Raw genomic sequence first — 14,262 nt, 5'->3', positions numbered from 1 at the left:
CACCAACCGAGGAGCCAGAACCGGAACCACAATTTGATCCTTCACGACAGTCTAACTATCAGTGGGATCCGGAGATGATTGCCAGTCAGTGGCAATCGGTGTTGGGGAACGTAGTAATTTCAAAATTTTCCTACGCACACGCAAGATCATGGTGATGCATAGCAACAAGAGGGGAGAGTGTTGTCCACGTACCCTCGTAGACCGAAAGCGGAAGCGTTAGCACAACGCGGTTGATGTAGTCGTACGTCTTCACGATCCGACCGATCCAAGTACCGAACGCACGACACCTCCGAGTTCAGCACACGTTCAACTCGATGACGTCCCTCGAACTCCGATCCAGCCAAGTGTTGAGGGAGAGTTTCGTCAGCACGACGGCATGGTGATGATGATGATGATGTTCTACCGACGCAGGGCTTCGCCTAAGCACTGCTAAGATATGATCGAGGTGGATTATGGTGGAGGGGGGCACCGCACACGGCTAAGAGATCAAGAGATCAATTGTTGTGTCTTTGGGGTGCCCCTGCCCCCGTATATAAAGGAGTGGAGGAGGGGGAGCGCCGGCCCTCTCTATGGCGCGCCCTAGGGGAGTCCTACTCCCACCGGGAGTAGGATTCCCCCTTTCCTAGTAGAACTAGGAGCCCTTCCAAGTAGTAGGAGTAGGAGGGAAGGAAAGGGAAGGAAAAAGGAGAAGGAAGGAAGGGGGCGCCCCCCCTCCCTAGTCCAATTCGGACCAGCCCATGGGGAGGGGTGCGGCCACCTTTTGAGTCCTTTCTCTCCTTTCCCGCATGGCCCATTAAGGCCCAATACGAATTCCCGTAACTCCCCGGTACTTCCGAAAATACCCGAATCACTCGGAACCTTTTCGATGTCCGAATATAGTCGTCCAATATATCGATCTTTACGTCTCGACCATTTCGAGACTCCTCGTCATGTCCCCAATCTCATCCGGGACTCCGAACTCCTTCGGTACATCAGAACACATAAACTCATAATATAACCGTCATCAAACTTTAAGCGTGCGGACCCTACGGGTTCGAGAACTATGTAGACATGACCGAGACACGTCTCCGGTCAATAACCAATAGCGGAACCTGGATGCTCATATTAGCTCCTACATATTCTACGAAGATCTTTATCGGTCAAACCGCATAACAACATACGTTGTTCCCTTTGTCATCGGTATGTTACTTGCTCGAGATTCGATCGTCGGTATCTCAATACCTAGTTCAATATCGTTACCGGCAAGTCTCTTTACTCGTTCCGTAACACATCATCCCGCAACTAACTCATTAGTTGCAATGCTTGCAAGGCTTATAGTGATGTGCATTACCGAGTGGGCCCAGAGATACCTCTCCGACAATCGGAGTGACAAATCCTAATCTCGAAATACGCCAACCCAACAAGTACCTTCGGAGACACCTGTAGAGCACCTTTATAATCACGCAGTTACGTTGTGACGTTTGGTATCACACAAAGTGTTCCTCCGGTAAACGGGAGTTGCATAATCTTATAGTCATAGGAACATGTATAAGTCATGAAGAAAGCAATAGCAACAAACTAAACGATCAAGTGCTATGCTAACAGAATCGGTCAAGTCAATCACATCATTCTCCTAATGATGTGATCCCGTTAATCAAATGACAACTCATGTCTATGGTTAGGAAACATAACCATCTTTGATCAACCAGCTAGTCAAGTAGAGTCATACTAGTGACACTCTGTTTGTCTATGTATTCACACATGTATTATGTTTCCGGTTAATACAATTCTAGCATGAATAATAAACATTTATCATGATATAAGGAAATAAATAATAACTTTATTATTGCCTCTAGGGCATATTTCCTTCAATCAGAGCCTTCTTCTTCCTCATCGCAGTATGATCCAACTATTATTATGGATATCAGCCAGGCCAGCCGTGGCCATAGACCAACTTAGGCCAAAAGCTTAAGCTTGGGGGAGTACGTGTTTCTCACCGACATTACATTTATGTTCACACACACTCATTGCTAGATGTCGGTGCTCATACTTTTTCATTGTATCATCCATACTAGTTTATTTCCTTTTATGCTTTCTTCTTGTGTGCTTGATAAACCTTAAGAAAAAACCAAAAAAAATAGTTGTAGCTTTTAATTAATTTACTTTCCATGCTTGTAGTAGTTATTAAAAAGAAAACCCCAAAATATTTCTCGTTCTTCTTTTGCTTGTTGGGAGCTTTCCCGTGTAAATAGTTTTATTTCTTTTCTTTCTTTGGGGGTCAATAGAAGAAGACCATGATTAAATTGTTGAAGTGGCTCTTATATGCTTTATTGTTGATTTAACCAAGAGCCCATATTGCTTTGTCTTCTCTTGTTTATTAAATGCTCACAAATTCCAGCTTAGTCCAATGCACGCGCACTCTTATTATTATTCACATCGTTCGGTCGTGCAAGTGAAAGGCAATTATGATGATATATGATGGACTGACTGAGATGAGAAAAGCTGGTACGGACTCGACCTCTTTTGTTTTTGTAAAATGATGAGTTCATCGTTCTTGATTCAGCTTGTTATGAATAAACATGTTTGCAATGACAATTAGAGATCATAGTTGCTTGTGCCATGCTTGATTAGCTATGAGTTATAATGGTTTACCTTGCGTGCCAACATGCTATTAATATGGTTATGATGTGGTATGATTGGGTGGCATCCTCCTTTGAATGATTTAAGTGACTTGACTTGGCACATGTTCACGCATGTAGTTGCAACAAATCAACATACCCTTCACGATATTTATGTTCATGGTGGATTATATCCTACTCATGCTTGCATCCAATATTTATTAATTTTAATGCATGTACATGGCTGTTGTCGCTCTCTAGTTGGTCGCTTCACAGTCTTTTGCTAGCCTTCACCTCTACTAAGCGGGAATACTACTTGTGCATCCGATCCCTTAAACCCCAAAGTTATTCCAGATGAGTCCACTATACCTTCCTATATGCAGTATCTACCTGCCGTTCCAAGTAAATTTGTATGTGCCAAACTCTAAACCTTCAAATAATCATCCCGTTTTGTATGCTCGAATAGCTCATGTATCAACTAGGGCTGTCTGTATCTTCCATGCTAGGCGGGTTATTCTCAAGAGGAGTGGACTCCGCTCCTCACTCACGAGAAAATGGCTGGTCACTGGGATGCCCAGTCCCATGCTTTATGCAAACTAAATCAAAAATAATTGCAAAACAAAACTCCCCCTGGGACCTGTTGTATGTTGGAGGCACTCGTTGTTTCGAGCAAACCATGGATTGATGTTTGTTGGTGGAGGGGGAGTATAAACTTTACCATTCTGTTTGGGAACCGCCTATAATGTGTGTAGCATGGAAGATATCGCCATCTCTTGGTTGTTATGTTGACAATGAAAGTATACTGCTCAAAATTTTAATTATCTCTATTTCAAAACCGAGCTCTGGCACCTCTACAAATCCCTGCTTCCCTCTGCGAAGGGCCTATCTATTTACTTTTATGTTGAGTCATCACCCTCTTATTAAAAGCACTAGCTGGAGAGTGCAGCTGTCATTTGCATTCATCATTGTTAATTTATATTGGGTGTGACTATGACTGGATCTTTTTTACCATGAATTACAATGTCTAGTCAGTCCTTGGTCTTTAAAGGTGCTCTGCATTTATGTTTTGCGGTCTCAGAAAGGGCTAGCGAGATACCATCTTGTTATATCATATTATGATTGTTTTGAGAAAGTGTTGTCATCCGAGATTTATTATTATGGCTTGCTAGTTGATTATGCTATTGATATGGGTAATCATGAGACCTGAGAATTATTGCAAATATGGTTAGTTTTAATCTTTGCTGAAAACTTGAATGCTAGCTTGACATATTTACAACAATAAGAACAAACAGAGTTTGTAAAAGTTTTTCTTTATTTCTTTCAGTTTGTCAACTGAATTGCTTGAGGACAAGCAAGGGTTTAACCTTGGGGGAGTTGATACGTCTCCGTCGTATCTACTTTTCCAAACACTTTTGCCCATGTTTTGGACTCTAATTTGTATAATTTGAATGGAACTAACCCGGACTGACGCTGTTTTCAGCAAAATTGCCATGATGTTGTTTTATGTGCAGAAAACAAAAGTTCTCGGAATGACCTGAAACTCCACGGAATATCTTACAATAAATAATAAAAAATTCTCGCCAAAGATGAAGACCAGGGGGCCACACCCTGTCCACGAGGGTGGGGGCGCCCCCCTAGGGCGTGGCCCCCTACCTCGTGGGCCCCCTGGAGACCTCCCGACTCCAACTCCAACTCTATATATCTGCTTTCGGGGAGAAAAAAAATAGGAGAGAAGATTTCATCACGTTTTATGATACGGAGCCGCCGCCAAGCCCTAAAACCTCTCGGGAGGGCTGATCTAGAGTCCGTTCGGGGCTCCGGAGAGGGGAATCCATAGCCATCGTCATCATCAACCATCCTCCATCACCAATTTCATGATGCTCACCGCCGTGCGTGAGTAATTCCATCGTAGGCTTGCTGGACGGTGATGGGTTGGATGAGATTTATCATGTAATCGAGTTAGTTTTGTTAGGGTTTGATCCCTAGTATCCACTATGGTCTGAGATTGATGTTGCTATGACTTTTCTATGCTTAATGCTTGTCACTAGGGCCCGAGTGCCATGATTTCAGATCTGAACCTATTATGTTTTCATCAATATATGAGAGTTCTTGATCCTATCTTGCGAGTCTATAGTCACCTATTATGTGTTATGATCCGTTAACCCCGAAGTGACAATAATCGGGATACTTACCGGTGATTACCATAGTTTGAGGAGTTCATGTATTCACTATGTGCTAATGCTTTGTTCCGGTTCTCTATTAAAAGGAGGCCTTAATATCCCTTAGTTTCCCTTAGGACCCCGCTGCCACGGGAGGGTAGGACAAAAGATGTCATGCAAATTCTTTTCCATAAGCACATATGACTATATTCGGAATACATGCCTACATTACATTGACGAATTAGAGCTAGTTCTGTGTCACCCTATGTTATGACTGTTACATGATGAACCACATCCGGCATAATTATCCATCATTGATCCGATGCCTACGAGCTTTCCATATATTGTTTTACGCTTATTTACTTTCCCGTTGCTATTGTTACAATCACTACAAAATACCAAAAACATTACTTTGCTTTCGTTACTCTTTTGTTACCGTTACCATCACTATCATATTACTTTGCTACTAAACGCTTTGCTGCAGATACTAAGTTTCCAGGTGTGGTTGAATTGACAACTCAGCTGCTAATACTTGATAATATTCTTTGGCTCCCCTTGTGTCGAAGCAATAAATTTGGATTGAATACTCTACCCTCGAAAGCTGTTGCGATCCCCTATACTTGTGGGTTATCAATGGTGAGCTTGGAAACAATCAGGTTAGCTAACCTATCCCTTACTTAATTTATGTTTTATTTCCAAAATCACTAATGGTCTCATGTGGCTTGCCCGTGCAGTCACGGTGACTTGATGAGCTTGAGGGGGGGCTTGTGGGATGTGGAAACAATCAAGTTCCCATTACCGCATAGAACCATTAATATGCGTCGTTGTGTTAGAGTTCTTGCATTCATGCATTTTTTTTCTAGTATAAGGAGCAAACAAAAAATGAAGACATTTTCCTTTTTCTTAGTTGGCATGAAGACATTTTCTTTGCCTTGTTTGTTGTTTCCATGGTAGAATCATGTTCTTGCACAAACAAACATGTGAGTGAGAGTTGTTATAGCCGGCTATGGTACTCTATAGGGCGTTTGATAAAATATTGCTTCTACTTCTCCTCTCGATTACAGTAAGGCTAGTCATAGTGGGAGTAACATAACTAGTAACATACATGCCACATAAGCAAAAAAGATGATGTGTCATGCAATTAAAGAGGAGAGAGACAAATGGAGTAACATAATATGTTACCATTACATAGCGCTTTCCAATGCAAAATGAGTCTACAAAGCAATAAATGTATATATGCATGTTACTACACCTATGACACTTCCCATTATGGAGGTAGTAACATAGACTAATAACATACATATGTTACTAGTCTAAGTTACTGTCCACTATGACTAGCCTAACAGATTCATATGTATATAAAAGTTAGATTAGCTTTCGAAGCATTTTTGCAGCAGTACTATGACCTCTGTTTATGTAAGAGAACTTTTGTACTTCTTGGGTGCAGCACATTTTCCTCATATCTTATTGTTGTTTATATTTTATTTGTGTGTATTCATGCCATCGAATATTGCACCAGTAACCACAAACTTTGTTGCGGTGCTGCAACTTTGAAGTGTTTTGTACTGCCACTGCCATTTTACCATTACCGTCGAAACTGCCTTCTATTAAGGTTGTGAAGACCATTATAGTTAGTATTGTGGATTATTCGTATACTACCCTCGTGCTATATTGAATGCTGATTGGTCAAATCATTGTTTTGTATGGCTTTCCAGACGAATAATGCAAGTAGATGTCTTAGTTCCATTGCATAGTTTTGTATTATTTTTTGCAGTTTAATACTATGGTTTGGCTCTGAAGTTCTAGGAGGTGCGGACACCAACCACTACTTGTGGATTCTTTTTGTAGTGTTGCTCAGATTTATGTTTGCCAAGAATAATTGTTGCAAACATACTGAAGAATATCCTACTTTGCTACTGGACATCTTGAAGTAAAGGGTGTTGTCATAACAATTGCTGAAGCCAAAAACATGAAAGACTATGAAAAGTTACGTTCTTGACATAGAAGAGAAGCCAAGAACATAGTTGGCGAATGTTCTCTAGGAGGGGTTAGCATTTGCGAATGTTTTTGGCAAGTTTAGTTGTATGAGGTTGGCAGTTTCTTTAGAAACACATGACAAATTCTGGGAAGAAGAGAGATTTTGCGGCAAAAAAGACAGGATTTTCCATCCCTTATCAAGTAAACTTACCATAAAAATGTTCGCTTACCACCCCCTTTCTAGCTGACATTCGTCAGATAACACTCTCGTTTACAAATTAACAAACAATCAACAACAAAATTGTAGGGAAACGACATGGGAAGGTCGTTCGTACGCCTCTACTACCTCCGTCTGGGTTATTAGTCCCCATAAATTTTTGGGTCAAAATTTGACCACATATTTGACTAGCAAAATGTTAGTACATGCAACAATAAAATAAAATATTGTTGAATTTGTATTTGAATGTAATTTCTAATGATACTATTTTTGCTACATACTCGGGTGGTTGAGAAGAAAACACCCCCCCTCGACTCCTGTGTCACTTCAAAGCGTGCGACCCGGTTGTAACCCTACTGTCAGTGTGAAATCCGGCAAACCTCAGGGTAGGGGTTTCTGAGTTGTGGATCTCGGATCGAGGGTAACAGGAACAGGAAGACGATATTTACCCAGGTTCGGGCCCTCTTGATGGAGGTAAAACCCTACGTCATGCTCTTGTTTATATTGATGGAGATGTATCGAATGCAGAGTTGATCTACTTCAAGATCGTAAGATGTGTTCTAACCCTAGGGCTAGATGAATGAGATTGTGTTGAAGTCCCTTCTACTGGCTAAACCCTCTGGCTTATATACACGCTAGGTAGGGCATCTAGAGTTTACAAGGTCGGTATCTTGGCATGGAGGCGGCAGGAGAAATCTTGGAGTATATGACAAGTCTTTGGTAGATGCAGTCTCGATCATGCCTCCGGGGTGCGGCTCCCGGAGTCCATCTTGAGAAAAATGAGGGCCTACCAGCCCATCCTGAGGAGCATGGGTCAACTAGGTTAGTACCCCCTAGTCTAGGACACCGTCACCTAGCTGCCGCCAGCAGCAGCTCCCACATTGGCGCTTCTTGCCCGCCGGCATGCGCCGCGTTTCCTTTAGGATCGTCGGGCTTCGGCGGCGCTGCTCTTCTCCAGGGCGGAGGATGTGGGATCCCTTTGATATCTTGGTTGCGGATCCGATGCGGCGGCGCCTTGCGCTGCTTCGTCGACATTGGTACCGTGGGAATGGGGCCCCGCGGGCATCTGCGCGGCATGTTGGGATGCGGGATGGCGGTCTCGTGTGGGCTCTCGACGATGGCCACCATGGCCGTTCGCGTGGCGCAACGGTTGGCCTTCTGGTTGGGGAGACGACAAGCGGCGTTCGGGTGTCTCGTGGGTGAAAGCCTTAACTGAGGTGGGCAGTGATGGCATCTTCGGCGTCATTCCCTTCTCGAAGGGGCCGCCTTGGGAGATAGTTGGCTTGTGGACACCATTTGGTTGGCATTGGCGGCAATCTAGATCAGAAGGTTGTGCGGTGTGACATCTACCACGTCGGCAAAGACGGGTCTCGGTGGTGTGACACAACGGGATCTCGGCGTTGGACGTGTGTTGATGGACGCGCACGGGATGGTGGTGCTGTCTGGCTCGTGGTGGCATTGATGGTAGTTGGGCATGACAAGATCAATGCGTTGATCTCTCCTGAAGTTGGAAGGATGAATGATGGCAGTGGCGGATTCAGGAGCGTGTGCATGCGGTGTGTGCCGAGGGTTGGCTAGACTAGTTATCAACTCGTCGTGGGGCGTTTGACCAGGCTCCGGATTAGATGATGTGTGTTGGTGCGATGTCAAGGCACATCATCAAACGAGTAGGTGTTTCGACATTGTTCATCAAAAGGATGGCTTCAAACTGATTCATGTATTTGTTTTGTCAGATTTGTTAAATAATATAATGAAGATGGTTGTGTGAATCATAAAGGGGTATTCTTCTTTTCGAAAAAACTTACTCCATTTTTAAATATTTGTTTTTTTAAAGATTTCAATAAGTGACTATATACGAAACAAAATGAGTGAATCAACATTCTAAAATATGTGTATAAATTCGTATGTGATAGTTCATTTAAAATCTCTAAAACGTTAAATATTTAGAAATGGATGAAGTATATTTTACTTCCTCCGTCTTAAAATAAGTGTCTCAAACTTAATAAATTTTGTACTAAAGTTAGTATAATATTAAGACACTTATGTTGAGATGGAGAGAGAGTATTAGTTAAGATTAGGATTAAAATATGATTTGAAATTGAGGTGACTATTAAATCCGGACGGATGTTTTCTCCCTGACAAAAGTTAAATCCGGACGGATGTACTACTGGGCAGAGTAGGGATCCGTATTAAAAATGGGCAGGCATTGTGGACCCGTGGCAAACTGGTAAGCGTCGTGGACCCGTGGCAAGCGCCTGAAAGGTCCAGACTGCGGCGCGACAGCCGCGCACGCGGAGAACCATGCAACACGACGTGTGGATTCCGTGGAGGCATGCCTGGTGCCCCGTCCAGTCCATCCCCTCAGGCAGAGACAGCTCCGTTACACTCTCCGGCCGGGGCCTGCCCGTCGTAAACGGCGACCATCCGCATGTTAACGCCACCCTGCACCGCCCCAACCCGCCGCCTATATAAACACCGGGACGTCCAAGCTCACCATTTCTCCATCACGCTTCCCCACTCTGCTCCGCTCTGCTCACCGCTCAGGATCGCAACTCCGCCCAATTCCTGCCACCCAACCGGCCGATAGAAATACTCTCTTGATTCAGTTTCGTCGGGGTTTTGTTTAAGCTCGATTCGCCCCTTCTACAACTCCGAGTCAGTCCGCCGATGGCGCACGACCTGCAGGACGACTTGGAGTTCGTCGCCGCCGGCCACGATTACGACGACTTCGAGTTCGACGATGCCGGCGGCAACGGGCTCCGAACCTCCGGCGGCGCTTCCCAATACCAGCTGGTATGATGCCGGGCTCCTCTTTGGTTCACTGCCTAATCTGAGCAGCACAATCACCTGCTAGCTAGAACGACAGAGGAAAAACTACACAAATTTCTTCTCTACTAGTAGGAGCGATGCTGTACGCCTAGCGCTGTGAAGGTGTTGAAAGATCTAACAGTTTTTTCCTTTTCCGATCGTAGAATACTGAGATGAACGACACTTCGGCCTTGGAGTACAGACAAGGGAAGGACATGCAGGAGATACCCTGGGAGAGATTGAACTACAGCAGGGATCAGTACCGTCAGATGAGGCTAAAACAGTACAAGAACTACCAGAGCCTCGCTAGGCCGCGGGATGCACTGGCAAAGGTGAGAAGATGCACTGCTCACTTTTTGTGTGTAAATTATGTTATCTTCAATAGCTGTCACTTTATTAGTCTTTTTAGCAGTTAAGCAACAGCTGGTTTATCATTTGTGTTAGTCAGGTATGGTCTTTTTTGTCTTCTATACAGTATTTGACTAGCAAAACATGTATTACACGGCAAAAAAAAATATGTTTATAGATTCGTCGTTGAATAAAGTTTGTAAACATAGTATTTCTTATGGAACATTACACATGTTATGTTAGTCAAATTTAGACCTTAACATCCGTGTCGGCTAACAAACCCGGATGGAGTTCTCGCAAAAAAAAAAACTCGGATGGAGGGATTCTTTTTTCAAGCAACTGCCTTTTCATCAGAAAGAAGAGAATTGACTAGTTTATAGTTCATGAGGGAAATTGACCATCATAAAACCATCATTTTGTTTATAGGAATGCCAACGAGCGGAGACAAGAGACGCCTTCTACGATTTTCACTTGAATACAAGACATGTCAAGCCAACAATAGTGCACTTTCAGGTACCAATCTCTTTCAGCCTTGGCACTCACATGCATATGACTACTTAACACCCGCATAAAGTTGTTGCGAGATTGATTTAACCTATTTCCTTTGTATTTTCACCACAAATTATTTATGTTTGTTCGCATGGACAAACTGACATCGATTTGGAAAATTGGTACAACTTTGTACTGAAGTTGTACTAAATCAGCACAAGTAATATGGATCGGATCGCAGGGAGTACTAGTATTTGCTAACTTACCAGTCACCACACTGTTCATAAATTATGAAATCTTGTCATGCATGGCGCGCCTCTTCTGTTTCCATGCTCGCCTTCGTGTGTAGCTATTGTACTTGCCGAAAGTAGCTCTGTCAGGGAATTCTTTGGTCTGTTAACAGGGATGATTAACCTGATTAACACTGTTTCATGGGTAAACGTTTTTTATTCCTCGTCACTGTTAGGGTATGTTTGGTCATCTGGCCTATAGGTAGGCTGTTGGCCACGCGGACATAATTCACTTTTCCTAAATCTACAAATATCAAATTTGTACAGATCTAACCAGTACTCCTAAATGACATTGGTTCTTCACCGCAAAAAAAAGGAGGAAAAATGAAACTAACAGGCTCCAACCTCAAACCACACGTGCTTGGCGTAGTATAGTTGTGTAAACAGCTCTCAATTTTTCTCACCGTTGTGCTCCGCGTTATTCATGTTTCCTCTGTGTGTATACATGCATAACATTTGTTGCAGGGCATATGGTGGGTGGGTCCTAAGATGGATCTGTAGTTTTGGTGTCAGCAATTAAACTGTGATAATAGGGCAGCTGCAATATTCGGTCCTTTCAATATCAGGTCTACAAGCAGGTGGACGAGGATCCCCAGAATGCGGCATTATCGTGAATCGCCATAGAAGATGGGTATGGTTGAAAGTTCTACGACAGGCAAAGAAGAATCTCCTTGAATTCCCTTTTGCAGGTTACACAAGAGAAGAGAAGAGGATTGATACATTACATACTGTCTTATGGTTCACTGTTACTCCCTCTGTAAAGAAATATAAGAGAAGTGATCTAAACCCTCTTATATTTATGTACAGAGGGAGTACTATTGAATACTATATTTTTGTTGGATGATACCTAATGCTATGAAAATGGTGCGCAAATGGATCTCCTTGTTACGACTTATGTATATTATATGGCAGGCCTTGACCTTGTAAGGCCTCTTTGATTCAAAGGATTTCATACAATTTTTCGAGGACTGGATACTATGTTGGTTGTTTGATTCGTAAGATTGAATCCTATAGATTTTTTTTTATTAAGAAACATTTGTAATACATTTCATAGGAAATATAGCATCCACTCCAACCTTTTAAAAAAAACTTTATTTTTCCTGATGCAATCGAACTAACTCAAATCAAATCTAGCATCCACTCCAACCTCTTGAAAAAAAAACTTTATTTTTCCTGATGCAATCAAACTAACTCAAATCAAATCTAGCATCCACTCCAACCTATTGAAAAAAAAACTTTATTTTTCCTGATGCAATCAAACTAACTCAAATCGTGTAGGATTCGAGTGGGCATGACATTCCATTACCGTGTTCTTCCTATTCCTGGGTTTTTACAATCCTGCGAACCAGAGAGGTCCTTAACTGTTCTGGTGCGCTAATGCGTATGGACTGACTGGTTTACCTGGAGTTTTTTAATCAATTTACCTCGAGTCTTGAGTCTGTGGTTCAGACTAACAACTTATATGAACTTTGGTTGCAGAACTCTAGCTCCATACTAACCTGAAGGAGATCTAGATTAACAGTAGCATCACATAGTTGTAATTACCCGAGTGAATTTTAACAGAAGCTTACTGTTGTGTCCTCCATCGGCGTTCTTGTTTGTTATCGTAGAATTTAGTGCGGTAGCAACCACTGACTAGAATGGTACTCATTTTTTTAGGGTTGGAAACTTGGAATGGCACTCATTTGCATCATTCTATTTCTGCAGAGTTTTAAGAATAATTCTGGTACAGATGCACTGACTGTATACTTTTCCACGTGCAGCTGAGGAACCTCCTGTGGGCTACGTCCAAGCATGATGTGTACGTGACACAGAACTATTCTGTGATGCATTGGTCATCCCTACTCCGGAGAGGAAAAGAAGTGCTCAATGTGGCAGGCCCAAATCAGGTGATCTACCTCAGAGCGATGTGATAGTCCTGGATCGTCGGAATGTCGATCAATCTCTGATCCACTGTGCGACCACACTGTGCAGGATATGCGGGGAGGTGGGCCCTTGTCAAGGGTGCAGATCAGCACCATGATGGTGAAAGACAACCTCCTGGCGGCTGGTGGTTTCCATGGGGAGTTGATATGCAAGGTAAGGAGGTGTAGGCACGCAGTGCAGACCTGTGGATGTTGTTCCTTCTGGATCTTCTTGTCTAAGCTGACGATTGTGTGTTTGTGTCAGTATGTTGATCAACCCGGAGTGGCGTTCTGTACCAACCTGGCCGGCAACAAGAAGTCCATCACCAACGCCGTCGAGATCTACAAATCACCAAAGTGAGCAAACACATTATATACAGCACCAATTTATGTTCCGAATGCAAAATGATTTGCTAACGGAGTTCGTCACGTATCGTCTCGTTGCACAGTGGCTCCACCCGGGTGATGGCTGCCAACAACGACTGCGTCGTCAGAACTTTTGACACGGAGAAGTACAGCCTGCTCACCCAGTTCCCCTTTGCGTGGTCCGTCAACGTGAGTACCCTGCTCTGCTTCTGGTGGTAGGCCTGCGGTGTTCTCTGCCGGTCTTGGTTGCTCATGCCATATGCTTCATGGTGCAGAACATGTCCGTCAGCCCCGACGGGAAGCTGCTCGCGGTGCTCGGTGATAGCTCCGACTGCCTCATCGCCGATTCAGGCTCCGGCAAGGTAAACAGAGAAGATGTGCTACGATTCGGCTCGAATTTCTGTACAATGGCTGCTCACCGTGGTGGCGTTGGGTCAGGAAATCGCGAGCCTGCGCGGGCACGCGGACTACTCGTTCGCGTCGGCGTGGCACCCGGACGGGCGCGTGCTGGCCACGGGCAACCAGGACAGGACGTGCCGGCTGTGGGACGTGCGCAACCCGTCCGAGGCGTTCGCGGTGCTGGAGGGGAGGATCGGCGCCGTCAGGGGGCTCAGGTTCTCGCCGGACGGCCGCTTCCTGGCCGCGGCCGAGCCGGCGGACTTCGTCCGCGTCTACGACGTGGCGGCCGGGTACGCCCGCGCGCAGGAGATCGATCTGTTCGGAGAGATCGCCGGCGTGTCCTTCAGCCCCGACGACGGCGCGGAGGCGCTGTTCGTGGGCGTCGCCGACCGTACGTACGGCAGCCTGCTCGAGTTCCGCAGGAGGCACCGTCACGCCTACCTCGACTGCTATCTGTGAAGTGTACGGCGTATTTCGCGTGCCAATCTTGTGCTACTGCTACTTCCTTTTTTACTGCTATATATATGCTTGAGAGTAGGGTAGAGCGAAGTGCGTCCCGTGTTTCGACATTTTTCTGCATCGAAATCACAGGTGACTGTATATGTTCGACAGGGGGTTCGCATCCTCGACTGCCTCGTCATATATTGAGTTCTGTGCACTTTTCTACCGAGTGAAGTCTGTTTATATATTGAGTTCTATGCACTTTTC

At 44.3% G+C, this 14,262-nt stretch overlaps 1 protein-coding gene across 1 annotated transcript; it reads left to right on the top strand.

Moving 5' to 3' along the window:
- The first annotated feature begins 9,366 nt into the window (after positions 1–9,366).
- Positions 9,367–14,262, top strand: LOC125552238 (uncharacterized WD repeat-containing protein C2A9.03-like). Its single transcript, XM_048715725.1, has 9 exons — positions 9,367–9,743; positions 9,923–10,090; positions 10,533–10,619; positions 12,649–12,774; positions 12,860–12,964; positions 13,055–13,146; positions 13,239–13,344; positions 13,431–13,517; positions 13,594–14,262. Exons 1-9 carry the CDS (start codon positions 9,618–9,620, stop codon positions 14,011–14,013), a joined length of 1,317 nt encoding a protein of 438 aa, XP_048571682.1. The 5' UTR covers positions 9,367–9,617; the 3' UTR covers positions 14,014–14,262.

This window comes from Triticum urartu, chromosome 4 (assembly GCF_003073215.2).
Source record: "Triticum urartu cultivar G1812 chromosome 4, Tu2.1, whole genome shotgun sequence".
NCBI lineage: Eukaryota > Viridiplantae > Streptophyta > Magnoliopsida > Poales > Poaceae > Triticum > Triticum urartu.
The sequence above is the reverse complement of the archived record's forward strand: the minus strand, read 5'-3'. Positions and strand labels throughout refer to the sequence as shown.

Coding starts and splice junctions, on each gene's coding strand:
- LOC125552238 (XM_048715725.1), top strand. CDS start 9,618: ATGGCGCACGACCTGCAGGACGACTTGGAGTTCGTCGCCGCCGGCCAC. Junction 9,744..9,922: donor GCGCTTCCCAATACCAGCTG/GTATGATGCCGG, acceptor TTCCGATCGTAG/AATACTGAGATGAACGACAC. Junction 13,518..13,593: donor CCGATTCAGGCTCCGGCAAG/GTAAACAGAGAA, acceptor GCGTTGGGTCAG/GAAATCGCGAGCCTGCGCGG.